Here is a 21,536-nt window from a genome sequence, read left to right on the forward strand (position 1 = left end):
TCATGCCACCAGAACATCTGACATGGTATTTTTTTAATCACTTGTTTTCTTACAATTTCATACACATTGATGCTATTTTAAAGAAAATTCTATTTCAGAAAAATCTCTCTGCACAAGATCTCTCTTAGACTCTTTTCATTCTATTCTTGCTACTAGAATTTTTCTCTCTCATCTATTTTTGCCCTCTCTAAGACCCCAAATGCCCTAAACTATGTGATAAAGCTTAAGAGTAATAGTAATGTTATGCTGGAATCAAGGAAAAGGTAGTTCTTAAACTTGATATTATATGAAATAAAAACTCAATATAATCAGCCTCAAAATTCCCTGGTAATCACCAGAAACCCTTTCAGATTTCTAAAATAAAAAGCATCTTTTCTCTAAGAACCTGGATTTCTTCAAGCACTAACACTCTAGATAAATTAAAAGCTGTTCCTAACTTGTGTCAATTGATGGTGTAATTATTAGTACTATAACATTTCCTCCCTGTTATTTTTCACTAAAAAGACACAGAATTTCAGTTATTAAGCTAAATAGGCTTTGAGAGGTTAACACTGAAACCTAAACCTACTTTGTATTATTGCTTCCATAAGAAAAAATGCTCTAGACTCTAAATAGTTCATATTCAGACTAAATGTGAAAGTTCAACCTATTCGGAAGTTAGAAACTTGCTATCCTGTATATAGAAAACTTGCTAGAGATAATTACCTGTCTTTAATAAGATTTGTTTCTGAAGCCTGAGGTTGGATGTGCTGTGACATGGGAATTAGTATTAACTCCATATGCTTCAAGACCAAAGACACAGCTGAGTAAGAAAGGGAGATGACTCTAGAGCCAATCAAAAGATTTATTCAACCAGGCTTTTTAGATCTATTTCAGCTTGCCCCAAGTTAATGGAATGCACATGACCTGCCGGGAGTTGACTGGAACCCTGAGGGTGTATGAGGATATAAAATGGCCTGAGAGGAATTTTCTACTTCAAGGATGACCTAGAAAGACACTAAGTCAATCCTTTGAACCTAAAGTCTCAGATTTGAATTGCCCAGAAGACCAAATTCCAGAGATGGGAAAGTGGGAAACTAAATTTTTCAATGCTCATTCAATAGCTACCTTTGTTGCATTAGGGCTTTACTTAACTCTATTAGCTAACTACTGATGATAATTGCAGTCCATTTAGATATTTTTAGATGATTTCTAAATATATAATTCTAATCAATAATTAGATAATTTAGATAATTAGATAATTTCCATTTTTGTGGAAATACAATTATTTTTTATATTTTCACTTACACTTCATTTGCAAAAGTTTAGAAGATCTCTGAACAATGATACAATTAAATTGACACTAAAGAAATGAATAAGCTTACAATTAAATACTATCTTTAAGGTCATATACAAACCTGAATATTCCATGACCTCCTCAGGGGATTTGCCCTCCACCTCTCGAGCTATATTATCAATGTCATCTCTTCCGTACTTCTCATTAGCTTTAATAAACTGGTTAAAATCTCGCTTAGTCCAGTTTGTGAATCCCTGTGAACAGAAATTAAGCATTATCAATACAAGTTAAATTAACAAACCCATTTATTGTTTTACTTTCTATACAATGATACATTAAAAATAGTTTAAAAGACTTAAAGTGCTCCTCCTTACAAAATCCCAGGTTTTTTTAGAAAGAGAAGTTGAGTGCTATAAAAATAACTGTTTTTGCATCATGAAGAGAATGTACTTCTCTCCAAGTACTATGAACGGATTTATAGTTCCAAGATATTGTGTTTTTAATTCCATATTTAATAGATGCCTACATTAAAATACAAATGCAATGATACAAAAATGCTAATACAAATAATGAAGCCCTGATATTCTAGTACTCAGTTTTTTTCAAAGATCTGTTCCCAATGTAAATTATGAAAGGAATGTGATCGCATTAGATCAAAAAACACAGAGGAAAAAATAAGAATGCAGAAAAAAAATGTGTAGCTCTTCACATCATTCCAAACTACAGGTGACTCTTGAAGAATATGTGTTTGAATCATGTAGGCCCACTTATAGATGGATTTTTTGATAAATACTGTGCAGTGCTGTAATGTATCTTCTCTTTCTTATGATCTTCTTAATACCATTTTCTCTCCTCTACTTTAATGTAAGAATACAGTATGCAATACATGTAACATACAAAATATGTGTTAATCAACTGTTTATGCTATCGGTAAGGCTTCCAGACAACAGTAGGATGTTAGGTATGTTTGGGGGGAGTCGAAAGTTACAGGAAATTTTTCAGCTACATAGGGGGTTAACACCCTAACTCCCACGTTGTCTAGGAACAACTGTACTGTGAATAAATTATTTCTATTCAAAATTGTATTCACAAATAGAATTTCTATAAATGGAATGTTATTGATCCCACTCAATTTCTTTATTAAAAGACAGAACAGTTTAACCAATCAATGTTCTAAATCTCTTTGGTATTATTAGTATGTCTGTGAAGTCACAAAACCAAGAATTTTTTTCCATTCCTTATATCTAAACCCATAACAATGTGATATCCCTGGCTGTTCAAGACTCTAACCCAAGCCTTTAGCTGATGAAGATTTCAGATGACCCCACATTTTGTACCTTTGCCATGATTTTTTTTAAAGATTAATTGTTTAAGTCACCAGAGAAAGCTGTTTCAAGGTGAATTCGACTACTAGGAGGAGCAAAAAAATTGATTTTACTTCTAATTAAAAACTAGAGCAATTCCTCAGTTGATACTGTATATTCACAATATAGTATACATTCACCATATACTGCAAGCCAAGTAGCATTCTAAGACCATAACTTTATTTCTATGTTCAGGAAATAAACTGTGAAAATAAAACATGAATATTTAAATGTTTTATTTTATTCTGCAGTAAGTCCTAATGGCCAACTGCAATTACATTTGTAAACTAAACTTTACAACTTCCAGGCATTTGGCTCAAAAACTTATGAATAATTTGTAAAAATTCATTCAGTAAAATTACACATCATAACAAAGACCTACATAATAAATAAGATATAAATACAAAAATTATCTCTCAATAATTAATGTGGCAACTTTCCTAGCACTGTGCCTTGCATTGTTCAAAAGAATTTGTTGAATAAATAAATCTTGCTGGCATCCTTCTACACTAAGGTGGTTTCATATAGTATACATGTTTGTTTATTATCTTGCAAAGGTCTTTTAAGCTATAATTTTTTTTATCTCCTATGGATTATTCATCTTCTATAGATTATTTGTATATTGTTTCTACACTCATAAGACTTATTAAAGCCACAATGGCCAGAAAGCATTAATATTTTGTTCAAATGAAAATGTTCCCTATTTAGTAACTATTAGCTTTTAATTATACAATAATCACCTTACAAAGTTTCAGAACTCTCTCACTGTTACATTAAAGTTCTTTCCAAGACAGGATAAAAGGCATTTTGAGAATTATGAAATTAGTCCATAAATAAAAGATTAGTAGAGTATAATTTCAGAGGACAGTTCACAATCAATAAAATAAATGTGAACTTAAAGAATATGCTAGTACTGGGGCGCCTGGGTGGCTCAGTGGTTTGAGCCTCTGCCTTCGGCTCGGGTCATGATCTCAGGGTCCGGGGGTCGAGCCCCGCATCGGGCTTTCTGTTCAGTGGGAGGCCTGCTTCCCCCTCTCTCTCTCTGCCTGCCTCTCTGCCTAACTGTGATCTCTCTCTGTGTTAAATAAATAAATAAAATCTTTAAAAAAGAAAAAAAAGAATATGCTAGTACTTATTGCTTATCAGGAGTCATATGTGGTTAACATAATTGATAAAATGTATGTCTTCATAGAAATAACTGACATATTTTGCATTTATGTATTTCCTAGCATTTCCAAATGGGTGTATTCTATAAACAGGATAAAAAATAGGAAAATAGCTGATGTAAATATATGTTTACAAAATAGCCCTGTGTGTTGTTGATGTGTCTAATCAGCCCATACATTAAAAGGTAAATGTGTTCTGTATTTTTTTTCTACTAGTTAATTAGAAACACTTCAGTCACTTAAACTATTTTACTTGGGTAAGAAGTTTTTCTTTTTCTTCAGTCTCCTCTGGTGTAAGAGGTTCAGCTCCATCAATCTTTTTTTGCTCCTCTCTTTGAGCCACAGCTGGATTTGGAATATCGGGATTCCTTGGGACCTATAAATCAAGAGATGAATTATAAGTAAACTGTTGAGAAAAATTAATTGAGAGTGTATATTTATATATCAATCTTAGAGTTATTTCAACAGTAAACATAAAGTCATACCAGAATGACATATAATCTTCTCCACATTCTTAGTACAATGATATTACCAAGATAAAAAACCATTCTTAAATGTGCTGCATGGTATTTTAGAGTTAAACCCCTTGTTAAGTGCCACATTATATTCTAGATTTAATTATAACTGTGGGGATGCCTGGGTGGCTCAGTTGGTTAAGCGGCTGCCTTCGGCCCAGGTCATGATCCCAGCGTCCTGGGATTGAGTCCCACATCGGGCTCCTTGCTCGGCAGGGAGCCTGCTTCTCCCTCTGCCTCCACCTGCCACTCCGCCTGCCTGTGCTCTCTCTCACTGACAAATAAATAAATAAAATCTTTAAAAAAATAATTATAACTGTGGAACAAAATACATCGTTGTAATATTGTAATATAGGGTAGTAACAATAATGTCATTATGCCAACACCAACATTATATAATAAAATCTCAAGCCCAGAACAAACAAAAAGTTTTGCAGTATAAAAAGAGCCCACATTCACCTGGCAATACAGACCAGGAGGGGCAGTGCAATGCACCTGAAGTATGTATTCAATGCTCTCATCAGGTCAAAATGCAAAAAGAAAGAAGTGCTTTTACTGCTTGTCAGGGTATGGAAAGGGATAGCATCTTCACATAAAATGTAAAGACTGGAAGAAGTGAGAGGATAATGAAGAACCAAAAAAAAAAAAAAAAAGAGAGAGAGAATATATATAAAAGGGAAAGGGTAGCAGAGCACACAAACAATTATGATGGAACCAGCAGTCAAGAGAAAAAGCTACAGTAGCAGTGACCAACAGAAACTCTAGTGTTTTAGATACAGAAGTACAAATACACTGCCAACTGAGAAGAGAGCTCAAGTCCAAAAGACTGAGGACAGAAGCTCAGCTCTCCAAAGAGGTAAGCAATAAGCCATTCACCTGCATCTCAAAGCTGTGGCCCCTATGTTCCATGTGTCACAGTGAACACAACCAGTACAGTTCAGCAATATGGAACAGCATTCATTGTAGGCAGTGACAAACTAAGTCACTCAGGCCAAAGCCTCACACCTTTTCTATGTGCACCTGCAGTAACAATGTAGCACCCTTGATTTAAGATAGCAGGTACAGGGGCACCTGGGTGGCTCAGTGGGTTAAGCCTCTGCCTTTGGCTCGGGTCATGATCAGGGTCCTGGGATCGAGCCCTGCATCGGGCTCTCTGATCGGCAGGGAGCCTGCTTCCCCCTCTCTCTCTGCCTGACTCTCTACCTACTTGTGATCTCTCTCTGCCAAATAAATAAATAAAATCCTTTAAAAAAAAGATAGCAGGTACATAACATGTGTGGTATATTTTATAGGATTCCATTAAACATGAAAAGGATTGACATTAGCCTTCCACTGTTTGATATGCACACCTACCACAAACAACTCATTCCCTAGAGATATCAGATAGTCATGGTTTTACTACGATGTAATTATAATATGTTTCAGAGTACACTTCCCTAACTGATATACATTTTCAGAGAGTTTGAGACTATAGCATGGCAACTTGAAAAAAAAATTTTTTAAAGATTTTATTTATTTATTTGTCAGAGAGAGAGAAAGAACAAGTGAGCCCGAGCAGGGAGAACAGCAGGCAGAGGGAGAAGCAGGCTCCCCAAGGAGCAGGGAGCCCAATGTGGGACTCGATCCCTGGACCTTGGGACCATTACCTGAGCCGAAGGCAGCCGCTTAACCAAATGAGCCACCCAGACATCCCAAAAAAACATATTTTTTAAAACGACTGCATCCAGTAGTTTTTTTTAAAATATAAACCCCACTAACTGGGTTTAAAAGAATTACTGAAAAAACACGTTCATTTGCAATCATAAGTATCACACAATCAAATTAATAAGTACTGATTAAATGTCTATTGTGTCCATAGCACTATGACAGGTATTCACTGGAATATAAAAGCAGTAGACATGATCCTTGCCTACAGGAAGCTCACAACCTAGTTGTGGAATTTTGAAGTCTAAGGACTTGGGGAAATGGAGAAGAGGGAAACAACATTCTAGGCTGGAACAGTATGAGCAAAAATGGTGAAAGCAAAGCCAAGAAGGACCATACAGGGTTTATATTGAAAAGGAGTAGAAACAAGACCAGGTTGAGATAGATTTGCAGGGGCTTTTGAAATTACACAGCAGTGGGGGCATCTCGGTGGCTCAGTCGGTTAAGCATCTGACTTTTGATCTCAGCTCAGGTCTTGCTCTCGGTGTTGTGAGTTCAAGCCCTACACTGGGCCCCATGCCAGGCATGGAGCCACTTTTTAAAAAAGCTATACAGTAGACAGCTGCAACCACTAGAGATTTTTCAGTAAGAGACTAAAGTGTCAAAACATAGTGTTTTCACTTGTAAGCTCTGTGCTGGATGGATTGAAGCAAGGAAGCAACTAGAGATAAGAGAACCAGCTGAATGGTCATAATCTAGAAATGAGGTATGACCACCTGGCCTAGGATGGTAACAAATGGAAATGGAAAAGAAAGTATAAATTAAAAATGAAATGCAGGCTAGTGATAAGCATAATTAAAAAGCAAAAACAATGAATACTGTTACGCTGAAAATAAAAAAATAAATAAATAAAAAATAAATAAAATAAAATAAAAACTTTTATCTTTTATATTTATTTTCTTGGGTAACTTTTTCAATAACTAAATTCAATTTTTAAATTAGAGGCACACCAGCAATTCCATTCCTATATATCTATAAAAAGACCTTTGCAAAAATGTTCACAGCAGCTTTACTTATAATAGCCAAAAAACATAAAACAGCCCAGATGTCCACCAACATGAGAATGGATAAGGAAACTGTGGTATAGCCTTACAATGGAATCGTACTCAGCAATAAAAAGGAATGAGTCACTGATAATGGGACATGAATGCATCTCAAAAAGCATTATGTTAAGGGAAAGATACCTTGCACATAATGTATGATTCCATGTGAAATTCTAGGGAAGAAACTAATCTATGAAGGAAAATAATATCAGAACAGTGGTTGTATTTGGGGAGTGGGTCTTGATATTGACTGGGAAGAGGCAATTTCTGGGGTGACAGAAATGCTCTAGATCTTTCTAGGGGTTCCAGTTATGTCAGCATATACATTTGTCAAAATACACTGAATGAAACACTTAAAAGTTTATACATTTCATTATATACAAATTTTACCTTAAGAAAAGAATCAAATAAATATTGAACTCTGGCTAATGATAGGCACATTGAAGTGTTTCTGGGTGAGATATACTTATGTCTGCAACTCTGAAATGCATTTTAAAAAGTTGGACAGGAGTGCCTAAGTGGCTCATTCAGTTGGGTGTCTGCCTTCAGCTCAAGTCATAATCCTGGAGTCCTGGGATCCAATCCTGCATAGGGTTTCACTGCTCAGCGGGGTCTGTTTCTCCCTCTGACCCTCTCCCCTCTCATACTTTCTCTCTCCCTCACTCTCTCTCAAATAAACAAATAAAATCTTTTTTTAAAAAGTTGGATATCCATTCGCTAGAGGCTGGATGAATGGACAAATAGATGACAAAGCAAATACAGTAAGATGTTGATTGGAAAATACATGTGGTGTGTATATAGATTTCACTATACAACTATTTCAATATTTTTGTATGTTAACAATTTTTTCATAACAAAATGTTTGGAAAAAATTATAGGCATAGCATTAAAAGTTTAACGGACCCTTGCTGGTATGTGAAATAACTTTGGCTTCAAATGTTAACTGAAGAAAAACCTCTTTAATTTTAAGCTATTTCTCTATCAAATAGCTTCAAATACTTCATGTCCAACAAACCATATTTTAACAAAGCATTTCATAAACACTGAACTTTATGCCAGAAAACAGAAATGCACCTAGAAACATACCCACATAAAATAAATGGTTTACTCCTATGTAGATATCCCCAATACTAAATATTGCCCCTTGAACTTTAATAAAAGCAAAATCATATTATATTATATTATATTATATTATACCACTAGTTTTTAGGCTCCATGGCAGACTTCTTTCACATCCACTGCTCATATTTTTAATACAACAAAACTTTAGAATGACTTCATCAATGTTATGGTAACTATTTTCTTTTTTTTTAATTTTTTAACATTTTTTAATTTGTGTGTGTGTGTGTTCCAAAATTCATTGTTTATGCACCTCACCCAGTGCTCCATGCAATACATGCCCTCCTTAATACCCACCACCAGGATATGCTAACTATTTTAATTCAAATACATAACTGCTAAAATTTCTAGAATTAGAAATGACTCAAAATTCCTATATTCCTGTACCTCCTCCCACAAGAAAAAAAACTTCTTAATATTCATCATTTTTAAAAGCTGTTCATTTTTTATTTCATGAGGTTCTTATCAGCATTAAACTTCCTGGAGTGATTTCAAAGTGCTATGTAAGAATTAAGTAGACAGGGGTGCCTGGGTGGCTCAGTGGGTTAAGCCTCTGCCTTCAGCCCAGGTCATGATCTCAGGGTCTTGGGATGGAGTTCTGCATTGGACTCTCTGCTCAGCAGGGAGCCTGCTTCCTCCTCTCTCTCTCTGCTTGCCTCTCTGCCTACTTGTGATCTCTCCCTGTCAAATAAATAAATGAATAAAATCTTTTATTAAAAAAAAGAATCAAGTAGACAAATTATAGACCAAGAATACTAATGAGATACCTAGAAGCTATCTCAAGTATTCATACTGTATGTCTTACTGATGGCCCCCAGTACCACTTAATACAGCCACAATTTAATCAGTTACCTTTCAAAAGGGAACAACTCAATGATTACTTGGATTTCTAGTCAGACACTAAGGAATTTGCAATTAAGAGCTATGTTCCATGGAAAAGTGAGAAGAAAATTCTGGTCTTGGCTAGAACAAGTTTTAGCAAACATTTCATAGAAACATGGAAAAATGAATTAAATGTGGCAGCACACAAACTGAAATCCACACACTATACTGTTCCACCACAGCAAACAGGTGGCTCACAATGGCACATTACCCAAACTCACAAAGATTATGAAACTTCCTCCATTTGTCAAATGTTTATATCTGTCCGTAAAGAATTTTTTTATGAAGATAAATGTTAGAATGTTTTACAGCTTTCTTCAGCTTCAAATATGGCAAAAGTCTTTCACTCCAGGTCTTAGATTCAAGGGACTTCTAGATCCTCTGGATTTTTAAATTCTACAATTGAAATTTCAAGATTTCTGGGAACACAATGACTAAATACATTAACTCCTTTAAGTTGCAAGAGCAATAAAACTGCTAAATGTGTCTAACTTGCAACAAGGTCAAAGCTTAGACAGCAGGGAGAATTGACACATAATGCACTGCTATCCACCAAGTGGTTAGGGCAAAACAAACAATACTTCTCAGCCTCAAATAAAACAAAACTCTTTATTTCCAGATATTATCATGAGCAATATAGTTGTGACCTTGCTGTGTTAAATATCAGGGAGGGAAAACAAAATAGAAAATAAAAATGCAAATAAGCAAGCTCTGGAGAAAAATGCTCTTTACCAAGTGCTTCAAAGTACCAAGCCCAGGGTGCTTGGGTAGCTCAGTAGGTTAAGCATCTGCCTTTGGCTCAGGTCATGACCTCAGTGTCCTAGGACTGAGCCCCTTGTCAGGCTCCCTGCTCAGCTGGGAGTCTACTTCTTCCTCTACCTCTGTCCCTCCCCTCAACTCATGTGTGTGTGTGTGTGTGTGTGCACGCGCGCGCACGCACACACACACACTCTCTGTCCAAATAAATGAAAATAAAATCTATTTTTTTAAAAAAAAGTACTGAGCCCCTTGCTGTCCCACCCCAAATCACTACAGAGTAAGGCTATGGGGACTCAAAATTGACAGAACAGTACCATACACCATAATACCCCCAGCTCTAAGACTACACCTCTCTCCCTTGAGCTAGCAATCCTTTAAGCAGAGGGTGGAAAGGAGTCCCTTTCTGAGAACCTAACTATGCATAGAGAATACCAAGTAACTGCACTGTAACAATTCTGTTCAACTGAGAATAAACTATTGCTCCACTCACTCTGTGGTTCTGGTGAGTTTTCTGGAGCTATAGTGGGAAAAAAAAAAACATTAGGTATCTTTGAGAAGATATGTATAACAGTTATCAATATCACATCATCCCTGAAAAAAAAAAGCAGATTTTGCAGATGACTAGCATGCCATGCTCATCTGTCTCTACTCTGAATTCAAACACAACACCTACCTAATTAAAGCACCCACCTTAGCTCAGGTCTGCATCCACTGGTAAAGAATGGAAGAGACAAGGTTTAGAAAGAGCCAACATCCAGAATGTACTCTTAATTTGTCTCATAAATCCTCAGCTAAATACGCATATATATGAGCACAAGGCAAGTCTTAAGATGATACAAAGACAACCCAAAATGAGGCTAAAGAGAGCACAAGGCTAGTAGAGTGGTAGGGGGTGGATTTTCCTTCCACCATCACCACCACACCACTATACTCCAAGCCACCACCATCTTCTCTCATCTTTTCACACTTTAACAGCCTCCTAGCTGGTTTTCCTATATAAACTCATCATTCTCTGTACTGCAACCAGAGTGATCTTTTAAAAATGTAAATCTGATCATATTCTACCATTTAAAAGTTGTTTGACCCAGGGAAAATTACTCGACCTCTATGCACCTCAGGTTCACCATCTATAAAACAGGGATGTAGTTTTAGGGCTGTTATGAGGATAATGAGCTAATCTTTTGAAAGAACTCAGAACAGAAAGCAACACAAGTAAGGACGAAATAAGTATTTGCTATTAGTATTTTACCTCCCACCCATCCATCTGCCTTAAAAAAAACCTTAGTGGTTTTCCTTTGCTCTAAAGCTAAAGTTCAACCTAATTAATGTGACCTACAATTAATGTTCATCACTTCAAATGGACTGACTACTCACTCACCAACTTCATCTCACCCCTGTCCCTCCTTACCAACACTGGGCTGCCTTCAGTTTCCGAAGGGGCCGTTGTCCTTCCTACTATAACCTATGGTTTCCCTGCCCGAGCTCTTCTCTCCCACACTTCCCTTGATTAATTCCTGTGTGTCTCTCTGATCTCAATGTAATAACACTTCCTTAGCGACCATCACCCTGATCTCCCAATCCACATTAGATACACATTGTCATGCTCCCTCATAGCACCCTCTGTAGGCACAGAAAACAAATAATGTCATTACTCTGTGGCGTCAGCTTACTATCTGTCTCCTCCATGAGAACACAAAATCCATGCACTGAGAGACCTCGTCTGTCTTCTTCACTACTTTATCACCAATGCATGGCCTAGGACCTGACACAGAGGAGTATTCAACAAGTATGGATTAAGTGAAAAACAGCCCTTGTTTCACTCATACACCCTTCTCCTGTCATGTAACTCTGGGAGGTGAGGAAGAGAAAAGAGTAAGGTGCCATCGCATAGAGTCCATGTCGCCTTCCCTCTCCTCATTCATCCCTGTTCTCTCTTCTTCCACCTGCCTCCTTCTTGTCACCTTTTGCAGTTGTCCCTTCATTCCTTCCCCTTCTAAGCTTTCTGTCTCCTCCATCTCCTTCCAGTTGGCCACCACTCAACTGTGATTATGAGACCTCACCCTAACCACAAACTGCCTGTAATGAAAGGAACTGCTTGCATTAAAACCAGAGCTGTGGCCAGGATGTGGTGGGCGCTGTACTATGGCAGGGAACAGAATCTCAGAATCTCCAAAGAAGGAGCATAAACAGTCATATTGGCAGAGAGGACTTTTTTTACTGCTGATATTTGACTACTCCTTGGCTCACCTCCCAAACAACATGTCACACCACTATAAACACAGTCCTTATTTAGGGCTGCAAAAAGCAGCAGGGCTATGTCACATGCAGAAATAGCACAGAATGTCTGAGTGGAAAGAGCATAACATTTGAACACTGAGAAACTGGAGTGGAGACCAGCACCCCTGTTAGCTATGTGACCTTGAACAAGTACCTCTCTGAACTTCAGTCTCCTCACCTCTTATATGGAGGTGATAACAACACCTATCTCACAGGGCTGTTAGAAATCAAATGACATATGTGATAAAGCATTTCATAAATCATAAAATGCTCTACACAGATATTTGGTTGACTACTAACTGGGCTTAACATTTCAATTTTTCTAAGTCTCACTAATAGCAATCTACAAAAGTAACAAAACAATGATCTAAACCTAAAATCTGTATAACTTTTAGTGGGATAATGCATATTTATTTACCTCATGAAATATTACTACTTTATTAACTTTTACTATTTTCATTTTTATTTTGGATCTACAATTTCCTGTTTCTTCTGGTATATCACCATTTTCACTTTCTTTGAAAGTGATTTCATTCCTGGTCTGAATGTTCAACAATGGTACTTTTATTCTTTGACAACTTCCAAAGACAGACTTTATCCAGTCATGTTGGTTAAATACATTCAAAGGTAATTGTATCTCCCTAAGAGATTATAACTAACTTATATTCACTTTCTTGTTCCTGTTTATGTATATATTGAAATTTGGTACATAAATAGCAAGCAAAACCTTTTTTGTTCCATTTCAAATGGTAATGCTCTCACTCTGGACAAATAGTACAAACACTCTAGAGATCCACTCTAGTTCCAAAATACAAATGAATTAAGTACCTGATACACATGAAGTTTTTCTCGGCACATTACAGCTACTAATCAAAATAATTGGGCTTTGTTCCACTTGTGATAAAGGTTCACAAAATAAATTTTAAAACACAGCTTCCAATTCATAAAATAGAAAACTTCATAAAATTACAATAGTATTAATATTTTTATAATTTTGCTTTTACTACTGAATTTTACACCTTTGGTCATCCACTGGAAAGTCATTCACTGGAAAGTCAATTTCAGCATATAGAAATAACCAGGTATGCTTATTCTCTCAGTATGATATACCTTTAGGGTGACAAACATTCCCCTCTCTAAAAACAGGTTTCTATCTAACTATATAAATAAGAATCTTCATTTCCAAAAGATCATTTTAAAATGTTAGAACTCATTATCACATTTATCATGAACACCTAAGTGGCAACAATCAAATAACTACCAATAGGGCTTTCCTCAACCCAAGAACAATAAATACAAAAGTACTGTTCCTTGGTCATTTTAAGGAAAAGGATTAAAAACTTCCTGTCGTCTATCATATATTCACTTCTAATTAAACATACGCCTATTGTTCATTCTACACATTCTTTCATTACTCAAATATTTAGCATTATTACAATAATATATGTTATTATCATGATTTTTGAAATATTGGATAATTCTCCATTAATCCCATTTTGTGATGCTCCTACTGGTGATTCAGTAGTTTAATGCTTGACTCCTAATTAAACCTCCTCTTTAGATTTTTTTTAAGATTTTTATTTATTTATTTATTGGACACAGAGAGAGAGAGATCACAAATAGAGCAGCAGGCAGAGAGAGCGGGGGAAGCAGGCTCCCCACTGAGCAGGGAGCCTGATGCGAGGCTCGATCCCAGGACCGAGATCACAACCCAAGCGGAAGGCAGAGGCTTAACCCACTGAGCAACCCAGGCGCCCCTCCTCTTTAGTTTTAGAAACATCACTATTTTGATTTACTTTTATGTTCTCTTACATTAAAATGGAATGCTTTCTAGTCTGATTTATAGATTATATTAGCTTAAAAGATTATATTATACAATCTAAAAAAATTTTTAAAATAAGTTAAATAAATAAAAACTTGAAAAATTACCTTATAGCCTATTGTCTTCCTATAATAAAGAATTTCCTTTTCCAGGAGCTCAAATAAACGTGGTGGGAAAAACTGGAAATCCTGGACATTTGGCTGCTTTGGAGGTCTTGGAGCCTATGGGAGAAAATTGCATTACATACATATTTGTTTTCAATACATAAAGTGAACATACTTCTTTTACTATTTCTTTTATATATAGAAAAATAAATACAATGACATCCCTTTATGTTGTGGAGCCATATCAAGTAATTTTATACATCATTGTTGTATTTTAAGAACTATAATGTTGCATTGATATAAGTCAATCTAAATCACAGACCATGTTACTAGAGAATTCTGCTGTAGAACATAAAAACTGGCCTCATAATGTTTTACCTTCGGAACCTTTGGCTCGCTGACACGTAAAGCCTCTCTAAAGTAGGCATCCACTGCATAGTTTGCTTTGCGTTCTCGTTTAGGAGGTTCAATCCATTCCACCATCCCAAGCTATACATAAGAACAAGGAATTTAATTATTCCAAATGTTTTTAAAAATCAAACACATCAAGGTTGTAGAAGCATAGAAAAACTAAAGCCATTCAGAAAAAAGCAAAACTTGCACTTTAGAAGTCACAATTTTACGTCCCAATTTCCAAACCCTTGTACTGTATATGCCAAGTTTAGGTGCAAGGATGCTTTTGTTTTCTTTTTTTAATAAGTAAGTTTAGTTGTTATTAAAAACTTAGCTCTTCCTTAGTAATTGAGAAGAATTTGCACAATCTGGTTAGTATTTTATGGTGAAATAAATAGTATTTAATATAGAAGACTAACATTGACTCTGGTAACCGAGTTAAGTGTATGAATTAGAAAGTAGCTGAAAGGGATAAATGATGAATATCAACACGACAGGCATATGTCCCTTCAAATCAAGAGAAATTTTAAACTGAAATAAGGTCTTGGTAAGGTAGCTATGGAAAAGGTCAGTGGAATCAGAAAAGACCTGAATTTGAAACCAGGTTCTGCCACTGTACCAGTTGTATAACTTGGGGAAAATTAATTTCTCCCTCTGTGAAGTGGGAAGAGTAATACCTATCTTGAGGATTAAATGTGACCACATAAGTTAAGGCATTAGATAAACTGCCAGGAGTTAAACCTAAATTATTATTAAACACCCAAAGTTGAGTGAACAATGATGATTAGGTAGCATTACAAAACTCTACCCCAATATCAGCTAGAAAATACAATTTAAAAGCCAATAGACTAAACTGACAATACAAAATTCTGGAGTCTATAAGGATGGTTTTCCAGTTCAGGTATTTTTCCCGATTTCACAGTGCTTATTCTAGTACCTGCACACAAAAGAGCTCACTAATCTACAATTAATGATCCCACTCTATTTGATCTTGTCTAAGGATGGAATTCCAACCTTAGTATCATAGTTTAAGAGTGGATGATAAACTAAGATGACTAGGATGGTTAGAGATCTACAAACTCTCACAGTGTCCAAAGAAGTAGACTAAAAACAGACATATTGTGGCCCTCACATATGTAAAAGCATATCAACTAGAAAAGAACATAGTTCTCTGTTGATCTATAAGGTTAAAACCAATGTGGAAAGTAGATTGCTACTCGATATAATTTAACAATTATGTCTTAAGTACCTATTGTATTATTTACAAGTCAATGTCAGATACAAAGCTGAATGAAATAATCTCTTCCATCAAGGAACTTATAAGTCAAATAAGAAGTTTTCTGAGAACGAAAAAAATATAAAACAGTGAAATGAACTCTCCCAAAAGGAGTAAGATTCCCAGTATGACCATATTCAAATAGAGGCTGGATAAATGCCCTATAGATGGGATTTCTTAATTACAAAAAGGTTAGACTAAATGACCTTTAAGTTTCTTTTAACTCTAAGAATCTCTGAGATAGACAGTATAATGTGAGTTTACACAAAATAAAAAATACTCAGAGCACTGCTAGTTTTGTTCCCTCCCTCAAATGGATTAATGTGAGAGGATAGAAATATAAAAGATAATTTACCAATGACCATTATGTCATTTGTCTCAATTGGAATGAAAATAAATCAGTAATAATTAAAGTTAACTTAGTCAAATTTAAGTTAAGTTAATGTATTGGCCATTTAACTCATACTTACATGCAGGTCTAGGTATTCAAATTTGGAATAAGTTTTTAGGGCCAATTCCCAAACTTTCAAATACACTAAATCATGCTGAATTAGTTTGTTTTAGATAAGAGTACATTAATACAAACTAATTCGGGTTAATTTCTTCAGGATCAATGTCAGTCATTATGACTTAATTTACCAGGCATGGTTATAAAATAATGCAACTGGTTCAACAAATCCTATATGAAAATCTACCTCATTGTAATTCCCATGATTTATGTATAAACAATATTTTTGTAGGTTTCAATTCTCTTCAAAGGATAATTTGAATCTATCTTAAGAACCTATCTAGAAAATATGAAAAGCCAGAAATAAAAGATAATGTCAAGTCAGAATATTTTTAAATCTGATTTTGTCATTCAATTGTAAAAATATAAGTAATCATAATTATTACTAAAATTTCTCTATACTTGTACATTATTTTACTGGAATTGGAAGCACAGGAAACCTCCTATATTAGACATAGACAAGTATTTAGTAAGTCTAATTTACTCTAAGAATGTAGAAGTTCCACCGATATTTAGACTCTTCACTGTTAAATATTTTTCCACTTTATAAAACACTCTTCATACCAATAACCCCATAGAAAGAATTGTAAAATTTTAAGAATTCGTATCACACAATGAGATCTCAAAAACAATTTCTACCTTTTCATGCAAATCATCATTTTCATCTCATCAAAATAAAATATAAGCAGTCTAAATTAAGGTTATAGATAGAACAACTAGATAGATGTAAGTCAAGACACTAAAAACTACCAAATACAATGATAGCAACAAAGCATTATCAGCATACTAGTGCGATGCAAACTAAAATGGCTCACCTCTCGTTCTTCAGTAAAATCAATATCCAAAAATAAGCTTTCTTATTTTAACAAAATTCATTTCTGTGAGTTAAAAATATAACAGCTTTACAGAACAATTTCGGCAAACAAAACAATGATAAAATTGTATTGTAACTCAAAAAAATAAAATAAATATCCATTGAGTCCATGCTGATATAAATGAGTAGAAAATAAATGAGAAGAGACAGGTCTTCCTTACAGAAAAATCCCAGTTAGTAAATGTAGATGGAATGAAAGAAATACAAAATTACTATTAGCCAAACATCACAATAATAACTGTTGCAGGCAAATGCCACCAACACATGCTAAAATCAGTGGGTATATGTTTGAGGAATGTATTCCCCAAGATATTTATCAAGTACAAAGAGAAAAATGGTAACTCTACAGTAAAGAAGCCCAGCAGACACCACCTCAACTAAGTGACAAGATTACTATTTCCTGTAATACAACACAACAACATCTTCTATTCCCTGGTAAGATGTTCTGAAGACTTAACATTCCTGCCATGGCATTCTTGCCAAAAAATATATAATCTCAATCCAATCATGAGACAATGTCAGACAAACCCAAAATGAGAGACAAACTAAAAACTAACTGACCAATACTCTTCGAAAGTATAAAGATCATGAAAGACAAAGGAAGACTGAGAACTAACATAAATTTCAGGAGCCTAAGAAGACACAGCCAGGAAAAAAAAAACAATGTGGGTCAAGAGAATGAGAGGAAAAGTCACAGAATGACAAGAAAATATTTGCAAACTGCATCTTATAAAGGACTGTTACCAAAATATAAAAAGAACTCTTAAAATTCAACAATAAGAAAACAATTTGATTTTAAAAAAGGGAAAAGACCTGAACAGATGCCTGACCAAAGAAAACACAGAGATGGAAATAAACAAATGAAAAGATGCTCAACATTTTATGTCAGTGAAATGCAAATTAGAACAAAATACCACTACACACCTATTAGAATGGCCAAAATCCAGAACACTGACAACACCAAATGCTAGTGAGAATGTGGAGCAACAGCAATTCTCATTCATTGCTCATGGGAATGCAAAATGGTATGGCCATTTTGGAAAAAGTGTTGGCAGCTTCTTACAAAACTAAACACAAGCTTATCATACACTCCAGCAATCATGCTCCTTGGCATCTACCCAAAGAAGTTAAAAATCTATGTCCACCCAAAAACCTACACATGGATTTTTATAACAGCTTTATTCATAATGGCCAAAACTTGGAGACAACCAAGATGTCCTTCAATAGATGAATGAATAAATTGTGATACATCCAGACAATGGAGTATTACTCAGCACTAAAAAGAAATGAGCTATCAAGCCATGAAAAAAACATGAAAGTATACCTTCAATGCATATGATATTGCTTAAGTGAAAGAAGCCAATATGAAAAGGCTACATACTGTATGATTCCAACTACATGATATTCTGGAAAAAGCAAAACTATGGAAAGTAAGAGGCTATAGAGAGAGAGAAATGAATAGGCAGAGCACAGAGGACTTTTTAGGGCAGTAACACTATTCTATATGATTCTGTAATGGTGGATACATGTCATTACACATTCATCCAAACCCACAGAATGTACAATACCAAGAGTGAACCTTAACGTAAAAGATGGACTTTGGGGATAGATAATGATGTGTCAATGTAGGTTCAATTGTAACGAATGTTACCACTCTGATGTGAGATATTGAGAGTGTAGTAGGCTATGTTTATTTGGGGCAGGTGGATATGGGAACTCTAATTTTTCCACTTTATTTTGTTGTGAACCTAAAACTGCTCTTAAAAATAAAGCTATTTTTAAAATTGCAATGTGAGATCCTGGATTGTATCCCCTGGAACAGGGAAAGAATGTTAGGGAGAAAACATGTTAATTTAAATGTACTATGATTATGTAAATTGTTAACATTAGGGGAAGCTGGGTGAAAGATATATGTGAACTCTGTACTATTTTTTGTAATAAAGTCATTTTCAAAGTTTATTTCTTTTAAAAATTAAAATTTTTAATTATAGCCATAATTTCAAACAAAATAAATAAAACTCCCATTTTTTTCAAAGGACCTTTGCTGTGCATGCAGTATATTACTATAACCTCCATTTGATAGTGGAAAAAAATGAGTACCCAAAGTCACCTAATTAGTGATACAGTTGGGATTTCAGCTTCAAAATCCAGGAATTCCACGATAATCCTATACTGTTTCTCAAAAACAATAGTAGCAGCAGCAACGGCAGCAAAAATGATGAGAAGGATGATGGTAATCACCATCATCATCATCATCATCATCATCCAGCAAAATTTATTAAAGATAGCAACTGCATGAAATCTGACCTACATCAAATTTCACTCCATAGCAGAGCATTGTAGTAGGTAAGTGACAGTGGGGTTTTTTTTTATTTTATTATTGTTTTAATTTTATTTATTTATTTATTTAAGTAATCCCAACCTCCAACATTGGGTTTGAACTCACAACCCCAAGATCAACAGGCACAAGCTCTACTGACTGAGACAGCCAAGCGCCCTGTCAGTGTTTTTTAATAATAGTTACGAGAAGAATTGCTAATTTGAGAGTCTAATGGCTGAGGGTAAAAAGTTACCTTCTGTTTTTCTCTGTAATCTTCTCCTTCAAACTTGTACAAACTTTGTTCAGTGTCCATTCTAAAATTTCTCAGAGAAGACTCTCCCATTTTCTGCAAGCGTTCATTCATCTCTGCAGTCTACAGTTCAATGCATTGAAATTAGAAAATTATCACTGAATTACTTATAAAAATCTGTGGGCTCTCTATCTTTTTAAAAGTCAGGTTTGACATGAAATACCCATTCCATTAATTTACAAGGTAAGAATGCAAGGCTAACATTAAATGAATATAAATTTAACTTGCTCCAAGTATTTTAAATATTTAAATGGTTATTCAAGTATTCTCAATTAGGCTTTCTTTAAAATCTTTTATCCCTGAAGATGTAGCCATATCATAATTTCTGTCTACTTTTACTATGTTTGAAATTATCCAAAATAATTTAAAAAAAAAGCAAATTCAACACAAAATTACAATATTCTGAAATAGTTTATTACACTTTAACAAATAATGCTTTAGTATTTTATGAAATGTTCACAAAAGATTTTCAGTTAATGCAATGTAATCCAGTGTAAGAAAAGGGTTGTGAAAATGTGGTCCTGATATATGTGACTGAACATGAAATTTATTTGGCTTTCAAGTAAATACCAACATTATTTTCAATAAACATGAGATATAAGGTCATTCAATTTTAAACTCTAGTTCTTAGTCGTTCTTAACAAAAATTAAACTAAAAAACCCTAAACTACCTTTGGATAAAAATCTACAAATCCTTAGAGAGAACAGGAGTCATTTGAAACATGCATTTGAAACAACACAAATCCAATTAAGCATGCTGAAGTACTTTGATTTTAAAGCAATTCATCATGAAAACAAATGCCATTTTAAAACTGACCTTCTTTTCCCCTCTTTCCAGAAGAGTTGTAATGTCTTCATCTGTCAGCTCACTTTCTTTAGAAGCAAAAACATGGGTGGCTCCATGACGTATCATCTGCAACATTTCCTCTTTTGCCAGCTTGTTAGACTGTTGGTCAATGAGTCTTCCTAATAATAAAAATAAAAGTTGTGTACATTCAATTATATTTCTGAGAAAGAATAGCACAACAGTTCTAATCAGACTCTATCATATTTAACCATAAGTAAAGCTCTGTAAGCAGATAAAATTAATGAGCTTTGAAGTTTTATTAATTGGGGCGCCTAGGAGGCTCAGTGGGTTAAAGCCTCTGCCTTCGGCTCAGGTCATAATCCCAGGGTCCTGGGATCGAGCCCCACATCAGGCTCTCTGCTTAGTAGGGAGCCTGCTTCCTCCTCTCTCTCTCTCTCTGCCTGCTTCTCTGCCTACTTGTGAACTCTGTCAAATAAATAAATAAAATCTTTTAAAAAATAATGAAGTTTTATTAATGAACATACCTACAAGTTTTTCTTCTACCATACCTTCTATTTCAATATGAGTTTCCTTCCATAAAATTCAGTTAAAACTCAGAAGAACAGAATATTTTTTTCATTTTCAAAATTCATTTTTCAGATCAAATTTTTTTTCTATTAACAGGCACTCTCTAGTAAGTGTTTAAAAAAATTTTAGGGGTGCCTGGATAGCTCAGTCAGTTAAGTGTCTGCCTTCAGCTCAGGTCATGATCCCAGAGTCCTGGGATGGAGTCTCATGTCCATCAGGCTCCAATTCTCCCTCTCCCTCCGCCCTTCCCCAACCTCCACTAGCTCATGCGCACGTGTGTGTGTGTGTGCGCGCGTGCACGCAAGTGCCTCTCTCTCTCATAAATAGTCTTAAATCTTTAAAAAAAATTTTTTTTAAGATTTTATTTATTTGACACAAAGAGAGAGAGAGATCACAAGGAGGCAGAGGGGCAGGCAGAGAGAGAGGGGAAAGCAGGCTCCCTGTTGAGC

The 21,536-nt window shown here is 35.1% G+C and overlaps 1 protein-coding gene across 6 annotated transcripts in view; it reads right to left on the minus strand.

The window, feature by feature from the left end:
• The window catches only part of SMARCA1 (SNF2 related chromatin remodeling ATPase 1), a 70,845-nt gene that overhangs the window by 16,700 nt on the left and 32,609 nt on the right, over window positions 1-21,536 (minus strand). For all 6 annotated transcript variants that reach the window (XM_080794854.1, XM_080794853.1, XM_080794857.1 and 3 more), the window contains 6 exons: window positions 20,530-20,678; window positions 19,656-19,775; window positions 14,410-14,520; window positions 14,035-14,148; window positions 4,060-4,182; window positions 1,398-1,530 (listed from right to left, as the gene is read on the minus strand). In XM_080794854.1, the coding sequence (XP_080650980.1) occupies window positions 1,398-1,530; window positions 4,060-4,182; window positions 14,035-14,148; window positions 14,410-14,520; window positions 19,656-19,775; window positions 20,530-20,678 (750 nt within the window). The remainder of the gene's footprint in view (window positions 1-1,397; window positions 1,531-4,059; window positions 4,183-14,034; window positions 14,149-14,409; window positions 14,521-19,655; window positions 19,776-20,529; window positions 20,679-21,536) is intronic.

The sequence above is a fragment of the Martes martes genome (assembly GCF_963455335.1).
Source record: "Martes martes genome assembly, chromosome: X".
Taxonomy (NCBI): Eukaryota; Metazoa; Chordata; class Mammalia; order Carnivora; family Mustelidae; genus Martes; species Martes martes.